The following is a 23,183-nucleotide window of genomic DNA, read 5'->3' as shown; positions in this document are numbered from 1 at the left end:
TTCAATCCAGTATTATAAAATGACACATTCATCAATTCAATTAATGTTAAATCATACTCAGCCACTTCATCAATGTGCAGTACAAAAGTACAAAAACACTTCTTATAGTTAAACAAGAATCATGAATGTCTCTAAAATGATGAATTACAAACTTTAACAAAAACATTATGAGCCAGAGTTACCAAACAAATTAAGTTGGATTATACGTATATCATCAAGTTAAACATATAAGTAAAACAAATTGAATTTAATTTGTTTATTAAGAAGGTCAAAAACAGATAAGTGTGTCATTAAGTCACTCCACTCTCACAGCAATTGTGATACCGTCCAATACATGACTTAGTCAGAGTATTAAACAAATTATTACTTGTATTAAACATACTTATTTCAAAACTCACAAGACTCAATAACGATTTCTGAACGTGCAGCCTTAGTTTTAAGAGCCATGAGGTGCACCAAGGCACAAGGTGAGGGTGCGCGTCTTTAGGAAGCAAGGTGCTAGCTCTTGCACATGATACAGATCAATAAATATTTCTTTTCGCATGTAGAACTCACTCAGGTACCTTTGGATAAAAACACTCATTTAGAGGCTAAACAGAGTATTGAATTTTCCAGAATAATAAATCTCAGACAATACTACCAAATCTAAGGTGACTAGCTACAAACCTACAATGTCTTAATAGGCATTTAGACAGTATAATCACATGACACATCCCAAGTTAAGGAATTTCGATAACTCAATAGTCAAAACATAATTAGCAGGTCCAGAATCATCTCATTAAAAAAGATTATTACGACGAAAAATGCTATTACAGATCAGCTGGTGTATGCAATATAATATAGCATGATTGCATGAATAGGAAGAGACAACAAATTAAAGCATTCTATCTAATTAGATACGTAAACGTCCACTCACCAGCAGCTATGATCTCTGGTGTTCTTCTAGAAACAATTTCCAACACCACAAAACTGTAGTTAAGTGTGCATGCTTATCACAAAGTCGCATTCCTGAAATAATAAAATCAAGTAAGTCAAGGGAAGAATTAAGTTATACAGAGTACCTACGCTAAACATACTAAGACTACTTTCTCTCGCAAAAACATAAGGCTATTTGACCTTATTCAAACTTATTTTAGTTGTGATTGGTATCTGAATTTATTTTATACAATAATTCAAATTTATCTGAGAAATTATCTTTCCCGAAAGTCCCTCTTTTGAAGGTTAAAAGCAACATGTAGCACAGGGAAAAAAAAACATCATGAAATACACAAGTTAGGATGCAAAAAAGTTTTTATCCAAAAAATTTCCCAGCAGTAGTCAACCAGTTAAATTTTTTTTTTTTTAAAAAAACAAAAATCAACAATTAATTGTTCATATTTTGTGCTTTTCCATATCACTATAAAATAAATCCTATGCAGAACTATATTGGTGCAACAGAATTGTAATTTTTTATCTAATGAAGAACATTTATGATGTTTTAGCTCAATTTCTTTATTAAAAGTCGTAATTCTCAACCAAATGCTACCCATTATTAAGGAATAAAGAGTACTGTATACAAGTATACAACACAGTACAGAAGGTTTTTGACAGCGGTAAAATAGCAGGAGAGTATTTAGTTTCAGCGTTCAAGAATTTAGGACCTTTTGCTAACATTTCAGCAAGAAAAACTCAAGAGTTGGTCCTTCCATTCAAGAAGATATAAGCATCAAATAAAGGGTGTTGCTCCACATAGTAATCTGAGATATTATTTTTGGACTAAGATATTATACTCTCAATGCAACCAAATGGCTTGTTTATTCCACGATGACTGATGACTGTTTTTATTCATCTGATGCAAAAAATCAAAGTGGGTCCAGCCATTTAATTCCTAATATAATATTGATAAGATGTCTTTTTTAAAGGTACACAAATTAGACAAGGCATTGAAAATGGAACACCATATAATGAGTCTTGATAACGGGAAAAAAAAAATTTATTGAGTCATTGATGCATCAGATATGGATGAGAAGTTGACCTACAGCTTCTAATTATAGTAAAGTTTAAAATCAACGGAGAAAAAGGCTTACTAAAACATTCTTCCTCTTCAGGCGGAGTTCCTCAGGCATCATACTCAGTTAGAGTTCACTCTCAGGAAAGCAACACCTTCAATCAAACATTCCCAGATTGCTTACGCAACCAACAGATGTTCCCTTTACGGTGGTGAACTGATCCCTGGGCATATTCCCATAATTAAACAGCCATAACGCAATCCATGTCCTTTTATGTTTGAGAAGAAATATAATATGCTCCAAATATCATCAAATTAAGTCCTACAAACACAACAACATCATTAGTTTTCTGTGTAATTGAGCATAAGCTACAAGGCGACAAACAACTACATATGCACTAACTATCAGATGTAAGATCATTTTGACAAAGAAAAGCACCATTGCTTAAGATTTAGCCAAATAAATAAAAAAATACATTAATTAGAATAACAATTCAGGACTTCTGGAGTCTAATTGAGGGCAAAGTTTTGCAGCAATTAGAGTTTGAGAACTACATTAAATATGAGTGACCTTTGTAGATCATTTTTGTCAATGACCGAGCCATAAAACTATCCAGTCATGCAAATTACAGAAGAGATTTTTGACTAGATTGAAGTTCACACAACTTATATAATTATGTGGCACCTGTAAATGACAAACATATATGTAATTACAACTGGATATATCAGAAAATGTAATTCACAGTGCAGCACATTATCTTAGTAAAACGGAAACTCTATTAGTCTAAAATATTTCTGTTACTGAGTACATGCTGAGTAAGTAGCCACAGCAAACAGCAAAAGAAGAAACAAAGTTCCAACTTTTAAATAGAAACTCATCAATCATCCCATTCCCATCTATAAAATAGAAAAACAAAAATAAAATATCGAACAGCAAGTACCATTGTCCACTATGTAAAGCCCTTGAGTCCAGACAGAGTCAAATTCTTCACTCCAACCTTAAGCCCAAACAATAGGAAGTTTATAAATCCTGGACACATACCCCTTTCCTGGTTTCTTGCCATAGGTCAGAAATGTAGGCACCTAATTCACACTCATAACATGATTTTTTACTCCACAAGAAAATCACTTCTTCATTTCAAGTACAAATGAACTGCCAAAATTGGATCATGTAACTGCTGTTGGCAGCAAAACTATGATTGACTGCTTGGGTAAGTCGATATGGTGGACTGGTGGTATTGGTTATTGGCTAAGTACAAATATTGGGTGCACGTAAAGATTTTAAACAATAAATAGATCAAGGGATGAATTTCTAGATAAAAGTTGTATCGGCCTGGAAAGATTTTTGAAAGACTTTTTTCTTGGTTATCTAGTACAAAGCAATGTGAGCAATTAGTGTCTGCACCTAAAACATAATCTTTAGGTTTCTCCCATAACGAGTATATAAAGAGCAATATGCCAAAAACTACCATCTCTTTGTTTGGAATTAATAGCAACATAAACTGTGGTAGAATGTCCAAAAATATATACTTTGTAGTAATTACTCTTCTTGAAATATAGTTTTGAGTAATTAGATAATACACATGTTTACTAATGAAAAAAGCACTCATATGTTTACTAATGAACGTAAAAGGCACTGCCAAAATGCTTTCAAATACATCAATACTCTGCATTAGTTTAACTGTCAGAGTGTCAGGCACCATCGATCAACAAGGATGTTTCTGCAGCAGGACGTGTTTGAACTGAGCCCCACCCCATAAGGAATTCGGACCACAGTCTTCTATACTCCTAGGATGTTGTAAAAGGAAAGTTCTAACTATACATAGAGAATAGGAAAATGATGGATAGCTTGAGATTATGAATAGGTTCAAAGACTTTAAACCATGTGTCAGGATATATAAAAAAGATTACAAAGGATACTCCCTTACAGCATTACCTACTTTTATTTCTATTAAAACTAATGCTTCAACTACTTTAGCAAGTATCCTACCAATACCTTCAGTGAGCTACAGATTACTATCCATCTGTTTTGAGAATTTTAGAAGTGCCAACATCTTTACTACCTAACATGGTAATGATATACCCTAGCATGCACATACAGTGTATTATTCAAAGGATGAAATATGTGCAGGTTAGATTGTTAATAGTCATCTATGTTATTATGATTCAATATTTTGCTATTATCCTTGACATTGGTAAATGATAACTTCAATCCGGTATGTAATAATGATGTATATTGCAGCTTAGCAAAGATAGTTTCTTTAATAATATAGACCTTTGGCAACCATCATATTCTAAAACTATGACCAGAGAGAACTGGCAAGTCAAGACCCAACAGACAAGGAAAGCTTAAGAAACTGTGTTGGCAATTTGGCACCAGACTCTACAAGCCTACACTAACAATAGAACCCAGTGTCAGGGATAAGTAAACATAAACACATTAGGCACAGGATGACAAAAGAGTATTTTATTAAACGTTAAATTCTTCATTCCTTTATCAGTGTTTTTTTTTTTTTTTTTAATTCGAAAAAACGATCAGACACAGGATTTGCATACAGCAGCTATGTCCCTTAAAGAACGGAAGTAAAATGTTTTCCCCAAACAGAACAATACACTTCTTCTACGGGGGAGGTGGGAGAAAGAGAACCAAGATAGTGAATGCGTAACATGAATGAGATTATACATCCTAAACATAATAATAGGCTTTTCACTATTTCAAAAGGTTAAAGATTAAAATATGTAAGATTAAGATCCCCTGTTTATGGGATAAACCTTCATTCTCCAAGCTTTAATCTATAACACCTAAATAAGAGAATTAGACAAATATACCTTTTAGCTAATTCATAACAATTGGCATGCCATAAATTATAATATGGTTGACTACTTGACTGCATACTCTAAAATCAAATACAGATACGGATAGGCAATATATCATGAGGTATGGGCAGGCAATATAACATGCATCATGATGCCAAACCAACTAGACATGCAAAACTACCATGAGACATGGCTCAACCTGTAAAAAATGTCAAGACATGCAAATAAAAATGGCAGAGGGGTGGATAGAAAAAACTTGGCACAACAGTAAATTCCATGGTGAACAATATGAAACATTTCATGTCGGGAAAATAACCTCTACATCACTGTGTATATCAAGGAAAGGGTGGGGGATATGAATCATACAATGGATTCTTCCTTCGTAGCCTTACGCTAGCAAATCCATACAATTAAAACATCATATAATTAACCAGAATATATCAGCATTTCCTCAATTTCTATAATAATTTAGCATAGTCAACAAACCATTCCTCTCAGAATAAAAAGGAAATCAAAGAAAAGCAACTTAGAAAAGTCCATCTTCAGGTTTCAACTAAAAATTAGAGTGGACAGCAATGCATTTCAAAACAGAAATGCGAATATAAAGCTCAATCCAAGATCATAAATGTCCTTAAAGTTTACCATGCCTTCCCCAAATTTCTGGGCAACAAGTTTGAAAATACTCACATATTCAATTATTCACATTATCATACAGAAGCATCCAATTCCAACAATTTTCATATGTTCAGCAACTCAGATTCATATTTCGAACATATAAATCCATGAAAAGCATTGTTAGTAGGCAATGCTTTTGGAGTTTTTTTTGGTGGGGATGTTAATGAAGAGAGGGAGAGAGAAAAAAGATCACCTTGTGGTCTCAGAATTCGGAATCTTCAAGATAAGTTAATCAATAATATCAACCTTCAGATTTCCCATCAGCATCCATCATTCAAAGGACATGATGAAATAATAGGATTTTTGTTAAGTTTAAGATGCTTAAACCAAGCGCACACACAGACTTCTTCATAATTTTCATCTACTGTTACTGACAGCAGGCTTGAAGGCTGTCCTTGTCCTTCATAACAGCATTCTGCAGTCCTTGAAGCACATACTTGCAAGTTAAACCATTGGGTGCAAAGCCCAATTTCAACATTTTATCCTGTAATTCCATCAATTCAGCAGCGCTGCTTTCCTCACTCCTAGTCTTAAGAAGCGAATTATAACTATCTGTATCGTAAAGCTGATACTTCATAGCAAGTGAAAGAAGCAAGGATTCAGCTTTATCAGAATTATTTTCTGTACAATATGCATACACCAAAGCCCTGCAGATATCATTGTCAGGTTTAAGATCATATAAATCCATTTCTTGCAATAGAACTTCTGCCTCCAAGCATCTTCTCAATCTGCACAAGCAGCTTATTAGATTTTTATACATGGCTAAACATGGATTGACCTTCCTTTCCAGCATCTTATTTTTATGCACCAATGCTTCTTCTAAGAGATCACTATCACAGAACGATTTAATCAATTTATCATATATCTCCCCATCTGACTCATGACCGTCTTCCAACATTCTATCCAAAAGTTTAACAGCTGCAAATGGATGATTCTTCTGACACAAAGAGATGACCAAGTACTTGTAGATATCACAAGAAATTGCAACTCCAAACCTTTTAAGCTCAACAACCATATTTAAACACGAATGCAAGCTACCAGCTTTCACAAATCCTTCAACAAGAATCTGACAGGTGAAAGCATCTGGTAGAATCCCCTTTCCAATCATATCATGAAGCAAGAGCCTTGAATTTTTCATCCTTCCTTCTTTGCAGTAACCATGGATAAGGGAATTATACGACATAATATCCGGAGTCAATCCTCTATCAACCATTCTATGGAAGACCTCATGAGCTTCCTTCAACTTTCCAATCTTACAGAGTCCATTCATCAACGAAGTGTAGGTAACTATATCAGGAGCCACACCCCTCCTATACATTATCTTATACAGATAAAACGCGTCATCCAACCTACGACCTTTGCAATAACCACCAATAAGTGTATTATAAGTCACAAGGTCAGGCACAAATCCTTCTTCCTCCATCTTTTCCAAGAACTCATTTACCTTGTCCACATTTCGGTCCTTGCACATCACATGAGTAAAAATATTAAACGTACACGTATTCGGGTTAATACCAATCCTCCACATCTCTTTGTAAAGTTTCCAACATTCATCAACACAATCCACCTTCGAAAGTCCACTTAACAAGCAATTAAAAGCCAAAACATGAGGCACATAACCTAACTTAACCATCTTCCTAAACACCCTATAACCTTCCTTAATCAAACCATCTTTCACATAAGCCTTAATAAGCATATCAAACACAACAGGGTCCCAATTACAATCCTCAGAACATGAAACCAAACACTTAAAAATGTCAATTATTTCACCATCATCAGACTCGAATCGAATCAATTCAGACAGTAACTTCATTCCATGTACAAATTTCCGAGACCAAACCAAAATATGAACAATAATACAATAATTATGACAATTTGGCTTAATACCCAGATCATTTTTTACCCAATTAAAGAAAATAAGAGCAGATTGAGACTCACATTGACATCTAAGCAAAACCCTTGAAATTTCTTGGGTACCCAAATGAGGAATGAGGTCCTGCAATTGATTTGTGAGAAGGGTAGTTTCAAAATTGGGTTGTTTGAGAGCAGAGCAAATGAGATTGACTAAATTATTAGGGTTTTGAGTTTCTGGTAGGAATTTGTAAAGGGGGTTTAAGCTGGGTTTTGAGGGAGGAACAGTTGGAGGATTGAATGGGGTTGAAGATGAAGGAGTTAGTGCAGATTTAGTGCAGTAATTTGAAAGAAGAATTCTTGAGGTTGTAAAAGATGAACGAATTCGATTCATTAGGAGTTTAATTAATAAGTTAACAATCAAATTGCATGAATTTAAATGCCGTAAGAGTTTAGACTTTAGAGTGGGAGAATTTTTCTTTCTTTTTTTTTTTTTTTTTTTTTTTTTTGAAAGATAGAGTGGGAGAATTTAAGAACAACCAAAGTTTTTTTTTTTTTTTTTTGACGAGAACAACCAAAGTTAACTCGAAGCCAAAAGAAACTTTGAAATTTGTATGGTATGTGATGCGTTAATCAATTTTATTATTTATTTTATTTTATTATTATTTTTTTTTGGCAATAAGATCTTATAGCGAAAAACTAAACAACAATAACATATACAAGATAACCACTAAATTAAGTGACAAAAACCCAGAAGGACCAATGCGAGCAAGCTTCACACGATCTAAGTTGTTAGCTTCCAAAACAAGAGGTGAAGCCGCAAGTCGTTATGAATCCATACGATCCACCCTGCAACTTGTAAAAACCATATCTGAACACATCTTACCTGATGTCCGAAAACGAGAATGAGAGATAATCCATTGTTGGCGATTCAAGCGTCTTCTGTAATCAAAAAACATTTTCAGACTTATAGAAAAGCATTTTTGCTAGTTCGTGAGCCGAGTGAACCCTATGTCGACGAATTATCAATATCTCACTTGACTATGTTAAAATACGGAATAATTTCAAAGATTTGAAGATTACACGAATTATATTGAAAAAACCCATGTCATGAAAATATAGTAATATTTACCCACTTGTATACACCCCTAAAAGTGATATTGTTATTTGCCAGCATAATTTTGATTACGAGAGTATATTTTGGTGCAGCATGTTGGGATGTTCCCTCCTACTTGGAGGATGAGCCCCATTTTAGTGGGCTAATATTAGTATAATGTTTTAACCATATGAGTATTTAACTTTGGACCCAGATGAAGTAAAAGGTGATAAGAAAATCAAAAGAAGGGGTTGAATTAAAGGAGAAAAGCAACTGGAAAATCAAATAGCACAAGAAGCTAATATCACACACAAAACAAGAGGGAAAGCAGAGAGGAGAGTCCTCCAAGTTGTCACAATTTTAGCTCGATCAGATAGTCAAACGGTGCTTAATCGACTCCAAATTTTGACACAACATTCATGCTATCCCATGCTACGTATTGCGTATCAACAATCGGATTTATCGTTTATCCACTTGTTAGTGGTGTATATGGAGAATGAGTTGTTCCAAATTTTGTTCTTTGATGTTGTAGAGCCTCTAGCATTATTATTATTGATTAGTGATACGGCTTGGTGTCGATTTATGGTACCTGTGGTTTTTCCTGGTTTAGTTTCTATGTATATCTTGGTGTGCTTTATTTTTATTGCATCTGGGCTATTTATATTTACTTGTTGTCCATATTGTGTTTGCTCAAGATTGGTAGTAATTTCTCATTCTACAACATATTCGGGAAAATGAGATCGTTGTGCTTTCGCTTGTGATTGTTAATTATGTTTATCTGTGCATCTTTCCTGACATAGCATACGACATACCTTAATTTAAGTATAAGGAGTAAAGGAGTGAATTGCTAGATTAATTAGTGGCTAAATATATGAATTTTTTTTTCCTTTCTAATTCTAAATTTCTAATGAATTAAAACTTTAAAAGCATTTATACTATACAATATGCTATTTACAAATAATTGATAAATAAATGTTTACAACATAAGATGATAAGAAAAGACACATGCAACTTTAGTTATCATACAAATGTACTCAGCTCCATATTATATATAATCTTCTTCATCTTCTTGTTGCAATTTCCCCTTAACTTGTGAGCGATTATGAAATTTGGGTAATAATGGCTTTGGTGCTCGAGTTTGCCGATTAAACCCCCTTGTACAAATATAACCTAACAACACAAACAAATTATCTTTGTTAATTTAAATATTGTAACAACCCCAACTAATAATACAATTATCTCATAATTACATACCTTTCCAACAGCATTGTTGGATCTCCTTCACTAATAAACCTAGTTTAACAGAATTTCACAATCATCAAGCATAATTAGTAATTACAACAACAGACACACACACACACACAAAAAAAAAAAAAAAAAAAAGGTGCAAAATGCAATATAAGCTTTTTTTTTTTTTTTTTTTTTTTTTTTACTTACCTTTAAATATTGCTGATGTACTAGATCCACAATATAGAGTTCGTTTCTCTAACATCCATATTAAACTTGTAGGAACTTTAATCGGACATTGAGTAGTTTCATCATCAGCAAAAACCTATAATAATTCAATGTTAAATTAACAATATATACGAGCAATATATTCGGTTTTATATGTGAAACATAAAATAATTGCTTTATTCCAAATAATAAAAAACCAAATTAGTTACCTCATTAATTTGAAAATAGGTACCATTGAGTGGAAAAGATTCCCTCATTGCTGTTCGAACAGGAATCTGTGATACAATTCAAATTATAAAGGACAGACTCTATAAATATACAAAATAATTAAAATTATTTTCTTTAAAACTTGTTATATAATAATGCTTACCAATATTGTTCCTAACACTGTCGAAGATTCATCAAAAACTTTGTCAGTTGAACACTCATTTTCCACATGATCAGATGATCCTTCTAAATTACCGCTCATCTTTATATTTTGACCTATTAAATTATAAATTATGAATATAGAGTATATAATACTTTATTCATGCAATTAGAAAATAACATTATATTATATTATATGACAAGAAAATTTATGCAAATAATGGTTGAAATAATTTTATAAAAAAATTATTACCTTGTGTCCATACGGCGAGAAGGTAAGGAATGTTCCCTATTTGTCTCTCAAACTGTAACAATATAACAAAACACATACAAAAATTAGTTATATATTCATAAAATTAAATGTAGTATGAAATATTTTTTTTTTTTATTGTATTCGTTAATTAGAATAGTTTATTACGAGTAATAATTTTGTTATTGTGAGCGCCTAAAGGCACGATATTATAAATAAAAGGGATTTAATTTCAAAAATTAGCATATCAAAAAATTCTATATTTTAATTTTCAATAAATCTAAAACCATTCTAATAATAAACCAAATTTTGAATAAAAATGTTTACTAGAATGGTTTATTAGAATGGTTCTAGATACATAATACTATACACTATTATAAAATATGAATACATAAGCAAATATGCACCAAGTGTCAACACTTGATCCTCAAATGCTAATCATACGTAATTCATGTGTGTATATATACACTTTGCACAATTGATAACACTTGAAATCAAGCTTCTTGCTAGTTTCCAAGCAATAATGTTCTTTAAATAGAGTGTTAATTTGATAATACATGACACATTAATATAATAAATGTTATATTTTCATTTAATTTTCTACTTTTAATACATTTTTCATTTTTTTATTTATTAGCATTTTAAATCATATAAAATAATTAGTTCAATAAAGAAATACATACATTTTGTAACAAGGGATGATTATATGGCAATTCATATCTGCATATATAAACAAATACACGTTATTATGAAGGTTAGATTATCATTTAATAAATAATAACCGTAATAAATTTGAATAATTGAAACATTAACACTTACACTTGATGCTCCGTTCTCAATCGAACTTGAACAACTTGCTTTGGTAAAGGAATATAATCATCTTGAGGTAAGCTAATTAAGGCTCTTAACAATAAATCAGGTGACATTATTGTAGCCTTTACTATTTGGTTTGATGATGTATGCTTAGACGTACCAATATCAACGACTATAAATTCATCTTCCACCTCTTCACCATTCTTAAATAAATCTTCGATGTCAGGTAATTCCGATTCTTCAATGTTCTTTGGAGAGGACGGAAACTCAACAATAGGGGATTGAGTTGTTCTCTGAACATCGGAATCTAAATTACGATGTAACATCGGAAAATGCAAAGGCTTGTATAAAGATGAATCATAAGTCGATGACATTATGAACTGAGATTTAGAATATTCTCTTTTGATGTCAAAAGGATTTGGAATGTTCTTAATCATCTTTTTTGAACTCTTTTTCGACTTTACCCAAGGCAAACGAATAGTATTCTTTTTTTCACTGCAATAATCAACAAATTATAAATAGGTTAGATATAAATAAATATGTCCGTTAACATACCATACAATAAATTATAGGACCACTGCCAAATTACAAAATATCGTCTACGATATATAGGATATTGTATACTATTATTGAATTATTTATAAAATCTAATTTCAATATTTTATTATTGAATTTTATTATTGAAATTTACGTAAAATTATAATTCCTCCGTTTTTTTAGAATGAGTGGTTGTTAGGAGTGTAATTTAGTGGGCATGTGCTTTAAATAAGGGAAATAATATACTTCCTCCGTTCACTACAAATACAATACAAATTATTTGTGTTCCCAACTTACTTTTTAATTTATCAATATGTCACATGGACAATTTTGTATTTTTACCTTTCTCTCTCTTACTTTTTCCACTACCAAAATATTTGTATCCATCCTCTATGGTGCAATAATAAAAAAACGGAGGAAGTAGATTTTCTCCAAAGTAACTTTCCTTTTATAGTGTGTTGCAATTTTTAGGAAAGTGTTGCAAGTAAAAGAAAACGGAGGAAGTAATAATTATGTGTGATGCTACAAACCTTTCTACAAGACTTTGGTAATACTTGCATTCATTTTTGAATGGACATGCTCTACAATTGGGATTGTTCTTCATGCAAAAAACCTACAACATAACATTTTGTAATTATATGATTAGTGCAATCAAAACACACTGTCAAAGAAACTCCAGCACATTATCCATAAAATTATGTACATGGAGATCAAATGAAAAAAATGTACCTTCCCGAATGTAATCGCTTGATAATGAATTTTATACCTGTAATCCAACAAAAATATATATGAATAAAAATACATTCAAAGATACCTGTAATCCAAATAAGAAGAAATGGAGGGAGTAGAAAGAAATCGTACAATTTTTGTTTGTCCATATGGTCTATTCTGGGCCAAAGATATCTTTGAATGTCATCAAAATTTGGGTACCTACACGAAAATAATATCAAGGTTAGAAATTCTCAAATACTCTTTTTATCCAAGTTCTAAGACATGCATGATATCAAAGTACTTCGTATATATTACTTGTCAATAAGATGAAAGGGAATTTCATCAGGCAGTTTACTGAGAGGAACCCAGCCTAAACGCACTGCAATTCGAGCAATATTCACATCAACCTGGCATACAAAAGTTAGAAGGATTAGCACAAATACTTTGAGTAGCTTTAAATAGCTTAATAAAGAGTAAGAAATAACCTCAAATTGAATTGTAATTCCAATAATTCATGCTTAACTCATACGAGTAGTACACTAGTAGTTTTGCATTAGGGAAAATTGAAACAATTACGTATATATAATTACAAACTCAGTCAGAAGTAGACCTAGCAATTGACTCAGACCCGATGACCCGAATGACCCAAAACGTCGACCCATACCGACCCGAATGGTAGCCAACCCGAAAGAGATCCGACCCAGACTTGACCCAAATGACCTGTTTACCAGGTCTAGTAAGAGGTTACTCGATCGGTCAAGGGATTAATCAAGAGTCACTTGTTAATGGATTACTTGGTCGATCGAGGGTTACTTAGTCGGTCAAAGGTTATTCAGTCGGTCAACCATTAGTTATTATTCATAGGTCACTTAATCGGTCAGGAGTTACCCCTATATAAGTAATCTCGACGGAAAATAAAAAAATAGTATATATATGTAAGAAAAATAATTAATAAAGAAGTACTTAATTCTCATGTAAGAATCATATTTATTAAGGTTAAAATATATATGCACGACAAATATACTTGTATATATATGTATGGTATTCCCGCATTTTTGGGTTACCAAAATTACACAATTTTTTATTCAAAGGTTGTATATTTTATTTTATTTTTACAATATTACCTTCTTTATTTTTTTTATGCTTTGTCATTTTTTTCTTAATATTTTTTAGATCAATTTCCAACATTTTCTCTCTCCCTCTCTTTGACCCCCACATGCATATTTATACTCTCTCATTAATTTTTAACGAATCTTCTACTTCCTTAATTTCCGTTTAAAAAAAAATTAAATAGGCTTGTAAATAAGGGAATGGAGTAAGTATTAATTATGTAAGCATGACAAAATACTCGTTGATTGATGTTACTAATACTTGACTATGTATCTCTATTTTATCTCCTTATTTAATCCAAGAGTATTTATAATAAGAAATTAAAAACCATTTACTATAGAAAAAATAAAAAATGCAACTCTTACAGGAAAGGCATCGTGACCAAGCGTCAAAAGTCGCAAGCATTCAACACTTTTCAACCCAAGTCCATAGAAACTTGACAAATATGCCCTGAAAATCAAACAAAGGAAATCAAATTTTAATCTTCTTATACAAACATTAAGAAAATGAATGTAATGAAGATATTCCTAACTTACTTTGCTATTGCAAATGGAGCTTCACGCAACCATTCAAGATCCATAGTACCATGCTTTTCAACAAGTCGATTGAGCATCCTCTAGAGTTAAAAATAAGCATTAATAATATGTTCAAAAAAGTTCATCACTTCATACAACTAATACTACCTCCGGTCCAAATTACTCGCAACTTTGGGGTATTATTTGTGAAATACGAGTAATTTGGACCGGAGGTAGTATAACAGAATTCCTTGCTTCGTACCTGAATCTTTTTTCCAATAATGGTATGTTGGCCTCTCTTTTCAATTGCTTTAGCAATGTCCTCTATCGGCGCCTTCCTTACTGCTTCCCAATCAACAGAATCTTGTGTCTCAGGGCTTCTTTCAGTACTCTTTCCTAGGAATTGCAATCGTATCGAATCCCAATCAAAGCTTTCAGCACCTTCACCTTTCTTTTCTTTGCCTTTAAAACTAGGCAAAGATGCTAGCATTTCCTTCATAGCACTGTCATATTCCTTCTTCCATGACTCTTCTTGTTCTGTTTCAGTTGGATTTGCTTCTTCTTGGTCATCAGGATACTCGATGATCGGGCCCTTTACGTTGCTACTATCCGTAGACTCTTGGCTGCTTGAGGTAGATACATCTCCACCACTATCCTCATCTTCATTGGTTCGTTGTTTTATAGGATATCGCGAAGCCAATTCCATGTATGCACTCCTACACCAATCATAAATTTTGTATACATATTATACAATGGAACTAAAACAATACTTTTTCTAAGTATGAAACTGAATTTAAAGAGTTGAAGTAAAAATGTACCCTGAGAGAACATCGGATACATTTTGTGTAAGAAAAACACCAACAACCGAGTCTAAAACAGAACCATTCCATTTTACATAATCCTTAGGCCCTGCAATTTTCGCAAATATGAGTTAACATACTAAGCAAATAATAAAACATTCTTTAGAGTAAATATAAACTCAAAAAAAAGTAAGTGATAGCGCACATAAACTGATCATGAGCTTCAACCATTAGCTTAAGCTTTTATACTCCGTATTAAGGAAGTACAGAGTATGAAATACCTTGTAGTTGAGTCATTAGATAATAGAATCTATCCATCTTTGCTTCTATAAATGCTTTTTCTTGACGGAATTCGTCGTCTTCTTCATCAGGTTTTTGAGTACCATCACCTTCAGGATTTCCTTCCCTTACCATTATACTCAACTCGATCGACTTAGGGTCATCATAGATATTCATAGATTCATAGTATTCTACTAAGGAATCCATTATTTGCTCCACTGACCTTCCATTCCATTCTACATTAAAACAAAAAAAGAGGTTGAATATCATTAAATATGTAAAAATAAAACATAATCGCGATTATAAAACTAATTACAGTGACTACAATTCATAACATTACTTTGAAGCTCGACGAAACAAGCTTTATGCTTGTCCTTGCGTTTATAAGGACCTCTTGTTCCCTTCTCCTTTGCTTCCTTTGTTTCACTCTCCGGAGCTTTAGGCTTTTCCTTGCGTTTATAAGGAGCTCTTGTTTTCTTCTCCTTTGCTGCCTTTGTTTTACTCTCCGGAGTTGAGCAAAGAGCAGATTGTAAGATTCTTTCATGTATTTGTCCTGTACATCGATCAAATAATTGAACTTTTATTATTATTTTTTTACTTGAGAGTATGTCAATTAAAACTTAACTGACATAATAAGCTTTTAATTACCTTGTGAAACACTCTGTCCATCAATTACAATGCTCGTTTGTTTCGAAACCCCTTGCCCATCATTGCCAATGCTCCTTTGTTTTGAAACACTCTCTTTTGAAACATTGCGAGATAAAGGCAATTTTTTTATTGATCTCTTCCCCTGTTTGAACTTCATTTGCGAAGAAAGCAAACTTAAAACACACCCAAAAGACTCGTCATCAACAATCTTCAACTTTGCTGGCAACAACAAACTTTTGTTATCCTCAATGATGAAGCTATGATCAAGTTTAATTCTTTCAATTGACTTCTTTTTTCTCCCTATTCTCTTCTTCTTAAGAGTGTACATAACATTAGGCCCTATCTTTCGACTTTCACTCAAACATTTACAAGAATACCTCCTTCCATAAACTCTCAAACCTTCTTGCTTCTTTTTACCATCACAAGAATGATCCTTCTTACTCGAACTTTCCTTTTCCAAACATTCCACCTTTTCCACCACATTGGAAACTTGCTCAGTAACACCGGGTATTTGGCTTTCAATTACTTTACCAGCCTCGTCCTCTAAATTGACAATGTTGATGTCAAAATCCAATGCTCGTTTACAGTTTAAAACTGTTTCTGTTTCAGTTTCAGTTTCAGGTCGAGTATGTTCAAGCACGACTTTACCTCCTTCCTTGTTGTTCTTCACATCTTTCTTTGTTATTGGCTTAGGAGTTTTAGGCTTAGGAGTTCTTGGAGTCTTAGGCTTAGGAGTAACTGGTTTAGGAGTTTTTGGCTTAGGAGTTTGCACCTTTTTATTGTCGATTTTTGCCCAAAAATATTTATTTTTCCGCTTCTCCCCGGGCTTCCTGTTTAAGTCTTTGCCATTGCCAAGTTTTCTCCTTTTGTTTTTCGAATTTTGCTCCACATCTATAAACAAAGTATACCAAAATGTTACAAATTTAAATACTACCTCCGGTCCAATTTACTCGCAACAAAGGGGTATTATTTGTGAGACATAAAATATTCCTTTGTTGCGAGTAAATTGGAGCGGAGGTAGTAATAAATTCAATGCACACATACAGGAGTAGGAAATATAGTAATCCATATTGATGTAACAATTAATAACTTACATGCAAAACATACTTTAAGAAACTACATGCCATTCTCAAGAACCTCAAATCGATGTAATAATTTTCACCTCAAATGAAATTGAGCAAGTTGTTTCACATAGTACAGAACTTCTTTGAAATAGTCAGTGTTCAATTTCACATCATTAAGAGCATCTCCAATGGTTAGAGCATCTCCAATGGTATGGAGAAGGGACCTGCTTGCAAATTAATTAAAATTACAAACATGTAACTGCTTGTTTTTCTAAAGTTAAGCATCTTCCACTTAGATCAAGACACATGGATAATATAATATATTCTTTTTTATTTATTTTTCTAGCAAGCTACAAGGAATTGTAACTAACCATTGTAGTACATTGTAGCTTGAAAATATAGGAGCTTAAATTATTGATGTCATAAGGTGAGCTACAACCAATTGTAGCTTTCCATTGGAGATGCTCTAAGAAAACCATATATTATTATTATTATTATTATTATTATTATTATTATTATTATTATTATTATTATTATTTATTTATTTATTTTTATTTTTTTTGAATTGAAACTTGTATGGTAAGATTAAAAAAAAAGTAATTGTAAGTTGTATCGTAGGTTTTCCGTGCAAAAACCTGCCAAATTATCACTTTAAATTTATTTATTTTTTTTTAAGCCTCTGATACTTTCTGTGAATTCTAATACTATGAAATATAGGATTTTTTTTTAAAAAAAACTTGATCATAGTTCTTTTTTTCTAATACGAGTATAACTTAAAAAAAAATATATATATATATATATATATATATATTTCAAAGTCAATGTAATAATGAGGAGTATTTAATAAAATTTGGAAAGTCAACCCAACCCAATAAATGGACAACAATTGTTTTTGGGCCCAGGCCCTGCATTAATTTCATGATTTAAATCCAAATCAAAATTTAATTTTAGATAAATGCTATAACTCATGAATAAGAAGCTAAAAAAAGGTTTCTTTCAAAAACAAAAAGCTAAAAAAAGGTTTTTTTTTTAAAAAAAAAGAGCTAAAAAAAAAAGGAAAATATTACTCTCTCTGTTCCCAAAACTTCGACCCTTTTGGGTTGATTTCGTGGTTATTAAGAAACTTAAATAAATAGAAATAAAAACATATTGGAAAGATAAATTTACATGTAGTTTGTACAAAAGTAGAAAGATAAAGTATTAAAAATACATGAAAAAACAAAAGTTTATACACAAATATTGTTGTAAATTGGTGGGTATTTTAATGTTAATGGTCGATCATTTTGGAACTAAAATTAAGCCAAAAGGGTCGAAGTTTTGGGATAGAGGGAGTAGTGAAATATATTCATTTAATTACACTTATTTGCATGTGATTTTATCATGCATTCTTAAATTAATAATCCCTCCGTCCCTAAATTGCATTTCTGTTTGTAAAATTACGCGGAATGTATTTGAGTAAAACAAAGATATATTAATGATGTCATGTCATCCATCCTTTGCAAAAAAAAAGGACCAATAACATGATTCTAATTGAAAATTAAGAATCTATCATATTCATTTAAATTAGGCACAAGGATCTTGAGTGAGATTAGGACAGAAAGAGTTAGTGAGAAATCATTAAATATACAAAAAAAAAATGATTTGGGATATTTGGAAAAAAAAAATTACTAAAAATGAGAAGAAGGAATGTAATGTAATTTAGGAAATGAGGGAGTACTAAATAATGAATAATATTTAATGCTTATTTATAGCCTAATGGTTACATATAGATGTGAAATGTGGAGTACATGAAATAAATTAGGAAAGTGTCACGTGATATGTGAGTGAATTTTAATTAGTAATGTTAGGTTTATAAATTAGGGAAGTACTCCCTTTGTCCTTATTTACATTTTTATTTTTAAAATTACACGAAAATTAAGTAACTTTGAGTAACCTTAAAACCAATGATTAGAAAGTAAGTAATGTCATGTCATCAATCCTTTATATTTCAATATAATTCTGCACATGGATTCAGAATGTTTATAAGGGTAAATAAGAAATGGAGGGAGTATAAACTATACATTAGTTTTTTTTTCTTTTGAAATAGAATTATAGATTAGTTTTATAAACTTATGGAGTACTCCATAGGACTTTTACGTTGAAGTCAAAAACTCAAATGAAAGGCGGTTGGTAGCAATTGAAGAAAAAAAAAATTTCAAAATTAATTTTATTCGTTAAATTTAAAAAATCTATACCTTCAATTTAAAAACTCAAACCACTATATATATATATATATATATATATATATATATATATATATATATATATATAAGAAGATAACAATTGAGAAAAAAGATAAACTCAAAAATTATTTTATGACTTGTATTTAAAAAATCTATACGTTGAATTTAAAAACTCAAACCTTTAATAAGACGGTAACTATTGAGAAAAAACAAAAATTATTTTATACGTTATATTTAAAAAATTTATACGTTGTATTTAAAAACTCAAACCATGAAGTCTTTATAGATTTTTTAAAAAGGTTTGCAGCTGATTAAAAAAATTAAATAAATAAAAATCTGTTTTCTATTTTTGCTCTAGAACAGTTTGTGAGTCAGTTGCACGAAAATTATGAACAAAAAGAATCCAATGGAGCAAATTTTTTTTTTAGGGAATCCAAAGCATTTGTTATACTGGTGAGAAATGTTTGGGGGAAAAAAATTAAAAAAAAAAAATAATGTTCGAATTTCTGGGTCAAAATTAATTGTACTGTATAATCAATAGGCTTTGGAATTAACGTATATTCTACGATGAAAATTTAACCGGGCTCAAAACCCTACCAAAACCCGAAACCTGACAGACTCAATTAATCCAAAAACAAACCCTAATTTGACATAAGACCCCAAAAGAATTAGAATTAATTTTTTTTTAATCAGAATTAAAAAATCACAATAAAATAATCAAGGCTTTATTCCAGTTCTTTTCACCTGAATTTTACTTATTACAATTAATATATCATCATATTCAAAACTTATTAAATTTGCACATAAATTGATACTTGAAAATTGACTCAATCAATTTAATTTTAATCAAGAAAAACAGTAAATTTCTAATACAACAGTAGAGTGTACATACCAGGATCAATGCTCGTAGTAGCATTGTGTTGAAATCTTAATTGATTTGCTTCAACAGTTGCACCATTAACTGAGCCAAGAGCCTCTGGATATGGTGTCACATTGCTAGTAGAATCGTTTTTGAGGGTCGATTGTGGCTTTTCTGGGGTTATTGGTATCCAATAACCATTGTTTTGTTGTTGCAGTTTTTCGGAATTCATATCCCTATTTGAGAGAATTTTGGTTTCTGTTTTTTTTTTAAGGAAACTATGATGGCAGCATATATGAATGAATAAAAGAAAAAACTAAGAATAAGGGGATATATTAGGCATATATGTAAAACACAGCTATTTCACTATCACTCAACTTTTTTGTTATTTTTTTTTCTTTGAAAGATAATATGGGATATTGGTTTTCTCAGTCTTTAATATAAGATGAATATTCGACTGAGAAAGAAAAAAATGATGAATTTATAAGAATATCTTTTATATTAAAAGATTATCTTGGATCAAATGATAGATGAGACCAAGGAACCTTCATCCTCTGTAAGATTTTAACTATCTTATTTTTTAGTACAAGTGTACAACGAAGAGTTTTCATTTTATCACTGCAATCACACGCAATACGTGCGTCAACAATATAAAATAGAAAAATTATTTAGAATAATCCGACATTTGCCCGCCCAAAATAATCCCGCCTTTCGATTATTTTTTAATAATCCGACCTCTAATACTAATCCGCTTGAAATGGTCCCAAGTGACCTGAAACCGGTTGAGTAGGTGATTTTTTTTTTAAATTAATTTTAATTTACACATGTCACAACATGATTGGTAAAAAAAAATTACTTTTGATTTTTTTTATTTTTTTAAATTTTTTACAGAAATGAATAATTACTAATTAACATTAATTATACTCCCTCCGCCCACGATTATCTGCACCAAACGTCCTTTTTGCGGACTCCAAAGGAAAACTTTTAGTGTAGTTAAATTAAGTTTAGGTGGGCTTAATTAAGTTGTAAAAATGAGGGAAAAGAAAGAGAGAGTGGTCCCATATGTTTAAATTTGTTAGTGGATTAAAGTAAGTGGGAAATAGGAGAGAGAAAGTGGTCTCATATGTTTAAGTTTGGTAAGATGGTTTTTTTACACTTTAAAATTTACTGAAAGAGGAAAGATAAAAAAATTGTTGCACATAATAGAGAACACCCATTTATGGCAAATGTTGCAGATAATTGTGGGTGGAGGGAGTATATTTTAAAACAATAAAAATAATTTTATTAAAAATAATCAAAATATTTTTTAAAAAATAATAATAAGGAAAAACCACAACCACCTCCCCGCACCACCATCGTCCGGCCGTCCCAGACCATATCCTCGCCGCGCCGACCACATCACCGCCGCGCCCAAACCATAGCCTCGCCGTGCCCAGACTATCGTCCCAGACCGGCTGTTAGCCTACCCCCTTTCGTTGCCTCTAATTAAACCACCACATCCATTATCAAAATCAAGGTGTAGGAATTGGGGCCGAAATCGATGCGTGGGGATAGGATAGGGCCGGAAAAGCGATAGGGGAGTGGGAAGGGCCGGAAAGGTGGCGGGAAAGGTAGGGAGGCCGGGATATGAGATCGGGATTGGGACGGGGACGAGCTTTTTCGAGGCTGGTTGGTGGTACAGGTGGAGGGGATTCGGCGGTTTAAGGGGGAGGGGGGATTGTGGTCGACGCGGCTCTCCGGCGCCGGGGGGAGGCAGGGGTCGGACTGGTGGATGATGGTGGTAATGGGTGATCGGTCGGCCGTGGAAAGTGGTTTAAGCTGGTGGGGGTGATTTGTTAATTTTTATTTTATTTAATTAAGTATAATTTTTTTTATTTTATCTTTTAAAAAAAATTATTTTAATTTTATTTTTATTTTTTAAACCAATTAGGGCCTGTTCTCTTCCGTTGAAATTCAGTTCAGTTCAGTTCAGTTCAGTTCAGCTCTTAATTTACGTCTAATGATATTGCTAATGATGTAAAGCCAAATTTCATTCTTTTAAGCTCTTATTACAACGACAACAACAACAACAACAACAACAACAACAACAACAACAACAATAATAATAATAATAATAATAATAATAATATTAACAATAATAATAATAATATTAATAATCAATAAGTAATAAATAATAATAATAATAATAATAATAATCAATAAATAATATTAATAATAATAACAATAATAATTGAAATAATAATATTAATAATAATAGTCAATAAATAATAATAATAATCATCAATAAATAATAATAATAACAACAACAACAACAACAACAACAACAACAACAACAACAACAATAATAATAATAATAATCAATAAATAATAATAATAATAATAATAATAATAATCAATAATTAATAATAATAATAATATTAATAATAATATGTACATTTGTATATACACATATGTATAGCAATAATCAAAGATCACTAATCCGTAGTTAAAAATCACTAATTAATAAGTTCAGTTCAGTTCAGTTCAGCTGAGTTCAGTCAATCGGAACAGGCCCTTAGTTGTCGACACATGTCATGTAACTTGGTATAACAAGTTAAATGACCGGTTAGGACCATTTAAAGCGGATTGGTATTAAAGGTCGTATTATTATAAAATAATCAAAAGGTGGGATTATTTGGGCGGATGAGGCAAAGGTCGGATTATTTTGGGCAATTTTTCCATATAAAATCTATCATGCATGATTCTTTTTTTTTTCCTTAAATATTATCCTCCTTATTCTAATTAAATAAAATGAAATATTGCTAAAAATTGTTGATAAAAAAAAATATTAGTTAGTATGTGTTGTTAATAAATTTATGTTGATGAAGTCATGGAGGCCAAATAATAGAATATGACTTCTTTTAAAAAAAGATGGAAATTTAAAAATAAAATAATAAAAAAAAATTCTTTAAAAGATGGTAGTTATTTTTTTAATTAAAAAAAAAGAAGAAATGAGAGGGGTAATTTGGGGATAATGAAATTTATCACCCAAAAGGCCCTAAAGGCCCTTTCACTTTATATATAGGATAAGTTAGATATAGATAACCTATACAACATTGTCACATTGAGTTTCCTTTATAATGTTGACA

The 23,183-nt window shown here is 31.6% G+C and overlaps 2 protein-coding genes across 3 annotated transcripts; both read right to left on the bottom strand.

Moving 5' to 3' along the window:
• Positions 1-180: 180 nt before the first annotated feature.
• LOC110738116 (pentatricopeptide repeat-containing protein At5g40400-like) lies at positions 181-8,179 on the bottom strand. Of its 2 annotated transcripts, XM_021918485.1 has the most exons (4): positions 5,673-8,179; positions 2,067-2,309; positions 917-1,008; positions 181-563 (listed from the first exon to the last, which is right to left on the bottom strand). In XM_021918485.1, the coding sequence occupies exon 1, from the start codon at positions 7,722-7,724 to the stop codon at positions 5,847-5,849; it is 1,878 nt and encodes a 625-aa protein (XP_021774177.1). In that variant the 5' UTR covers positions 7,725-8,179; the 3' UTR covers positions 181-563; positions 917-1,008; positions 2,067-2,309; positions 5,673-5,846. The 2 variants fall into 2 exon arrangements, with proteins under 2 accessions (XP_021774177.1, XP_021774176.1); XM_021918484.1 differs by lacking the exon at positions 181-563 and having other exon boundaries at positions 747-1,008.
• Positions 8,180-9,264: 1,085 nt separating this feature from the next.
• Positions 9,265-20,813, bottom strand: LOC110738115 (transcriptional activator DEMETER-like). Its single transcript, XM_021918483.1, has 20 exons — positions 20,089-20,813; positions 15,911-16,801; positions 15,603-15,815; positions 15,265-15,498; positions 15,002-15,092; positions 14,446-14,899; positions 14,205-14,284; positions 14,034-14,118; positions 12,874-12,965; positions 12,709-12,777; positions 12,577-12,613; positions 12,378-12,460; positions 11,317-11,805; positions 11,181-11,217; positions 10,501-10,552; positions 10,252-10,364; positions 10,091-10,156; positions 9,864-9,978; positions 9,681-9,719; positions 9,265-9,596 (listed from the first exon to the last, which is right to left on the bottom strand). Exons 1-20 carry the CDS (start codon positions 20,285-20,287, stop codon positions 9,472-9,474), a joined length of 3,564 nt encoding a protein of 1,187 aa, XP_021774175.1. The 5' UTR covers positions 20,288-20,813; the 3' UTR covers positions 9,265-9,471.
• Positions 20,814-23,183: the final 2,370 nt, after the last annotated feature.

This window comes from Chenopodium quinoa, unplaced genomic scaffold (assembly GCF_001683475.1).
Source record: "Chenopodium quinoa cultivar QQ74 unplaced genomic scaffold, ASM168347v1, whole genome shotgun sequence".
Classification (NCBI taxonomy): Eukaryota; Viridiplantae; Streptophyta; class Magnoliopsida; order Caryophyllales; family Amaranthaceae; genus Chenopodium; species Chenopodium quinoa.
This window is presented reverse-complemented; position numbering and strand designations above follow the sequence as displayed.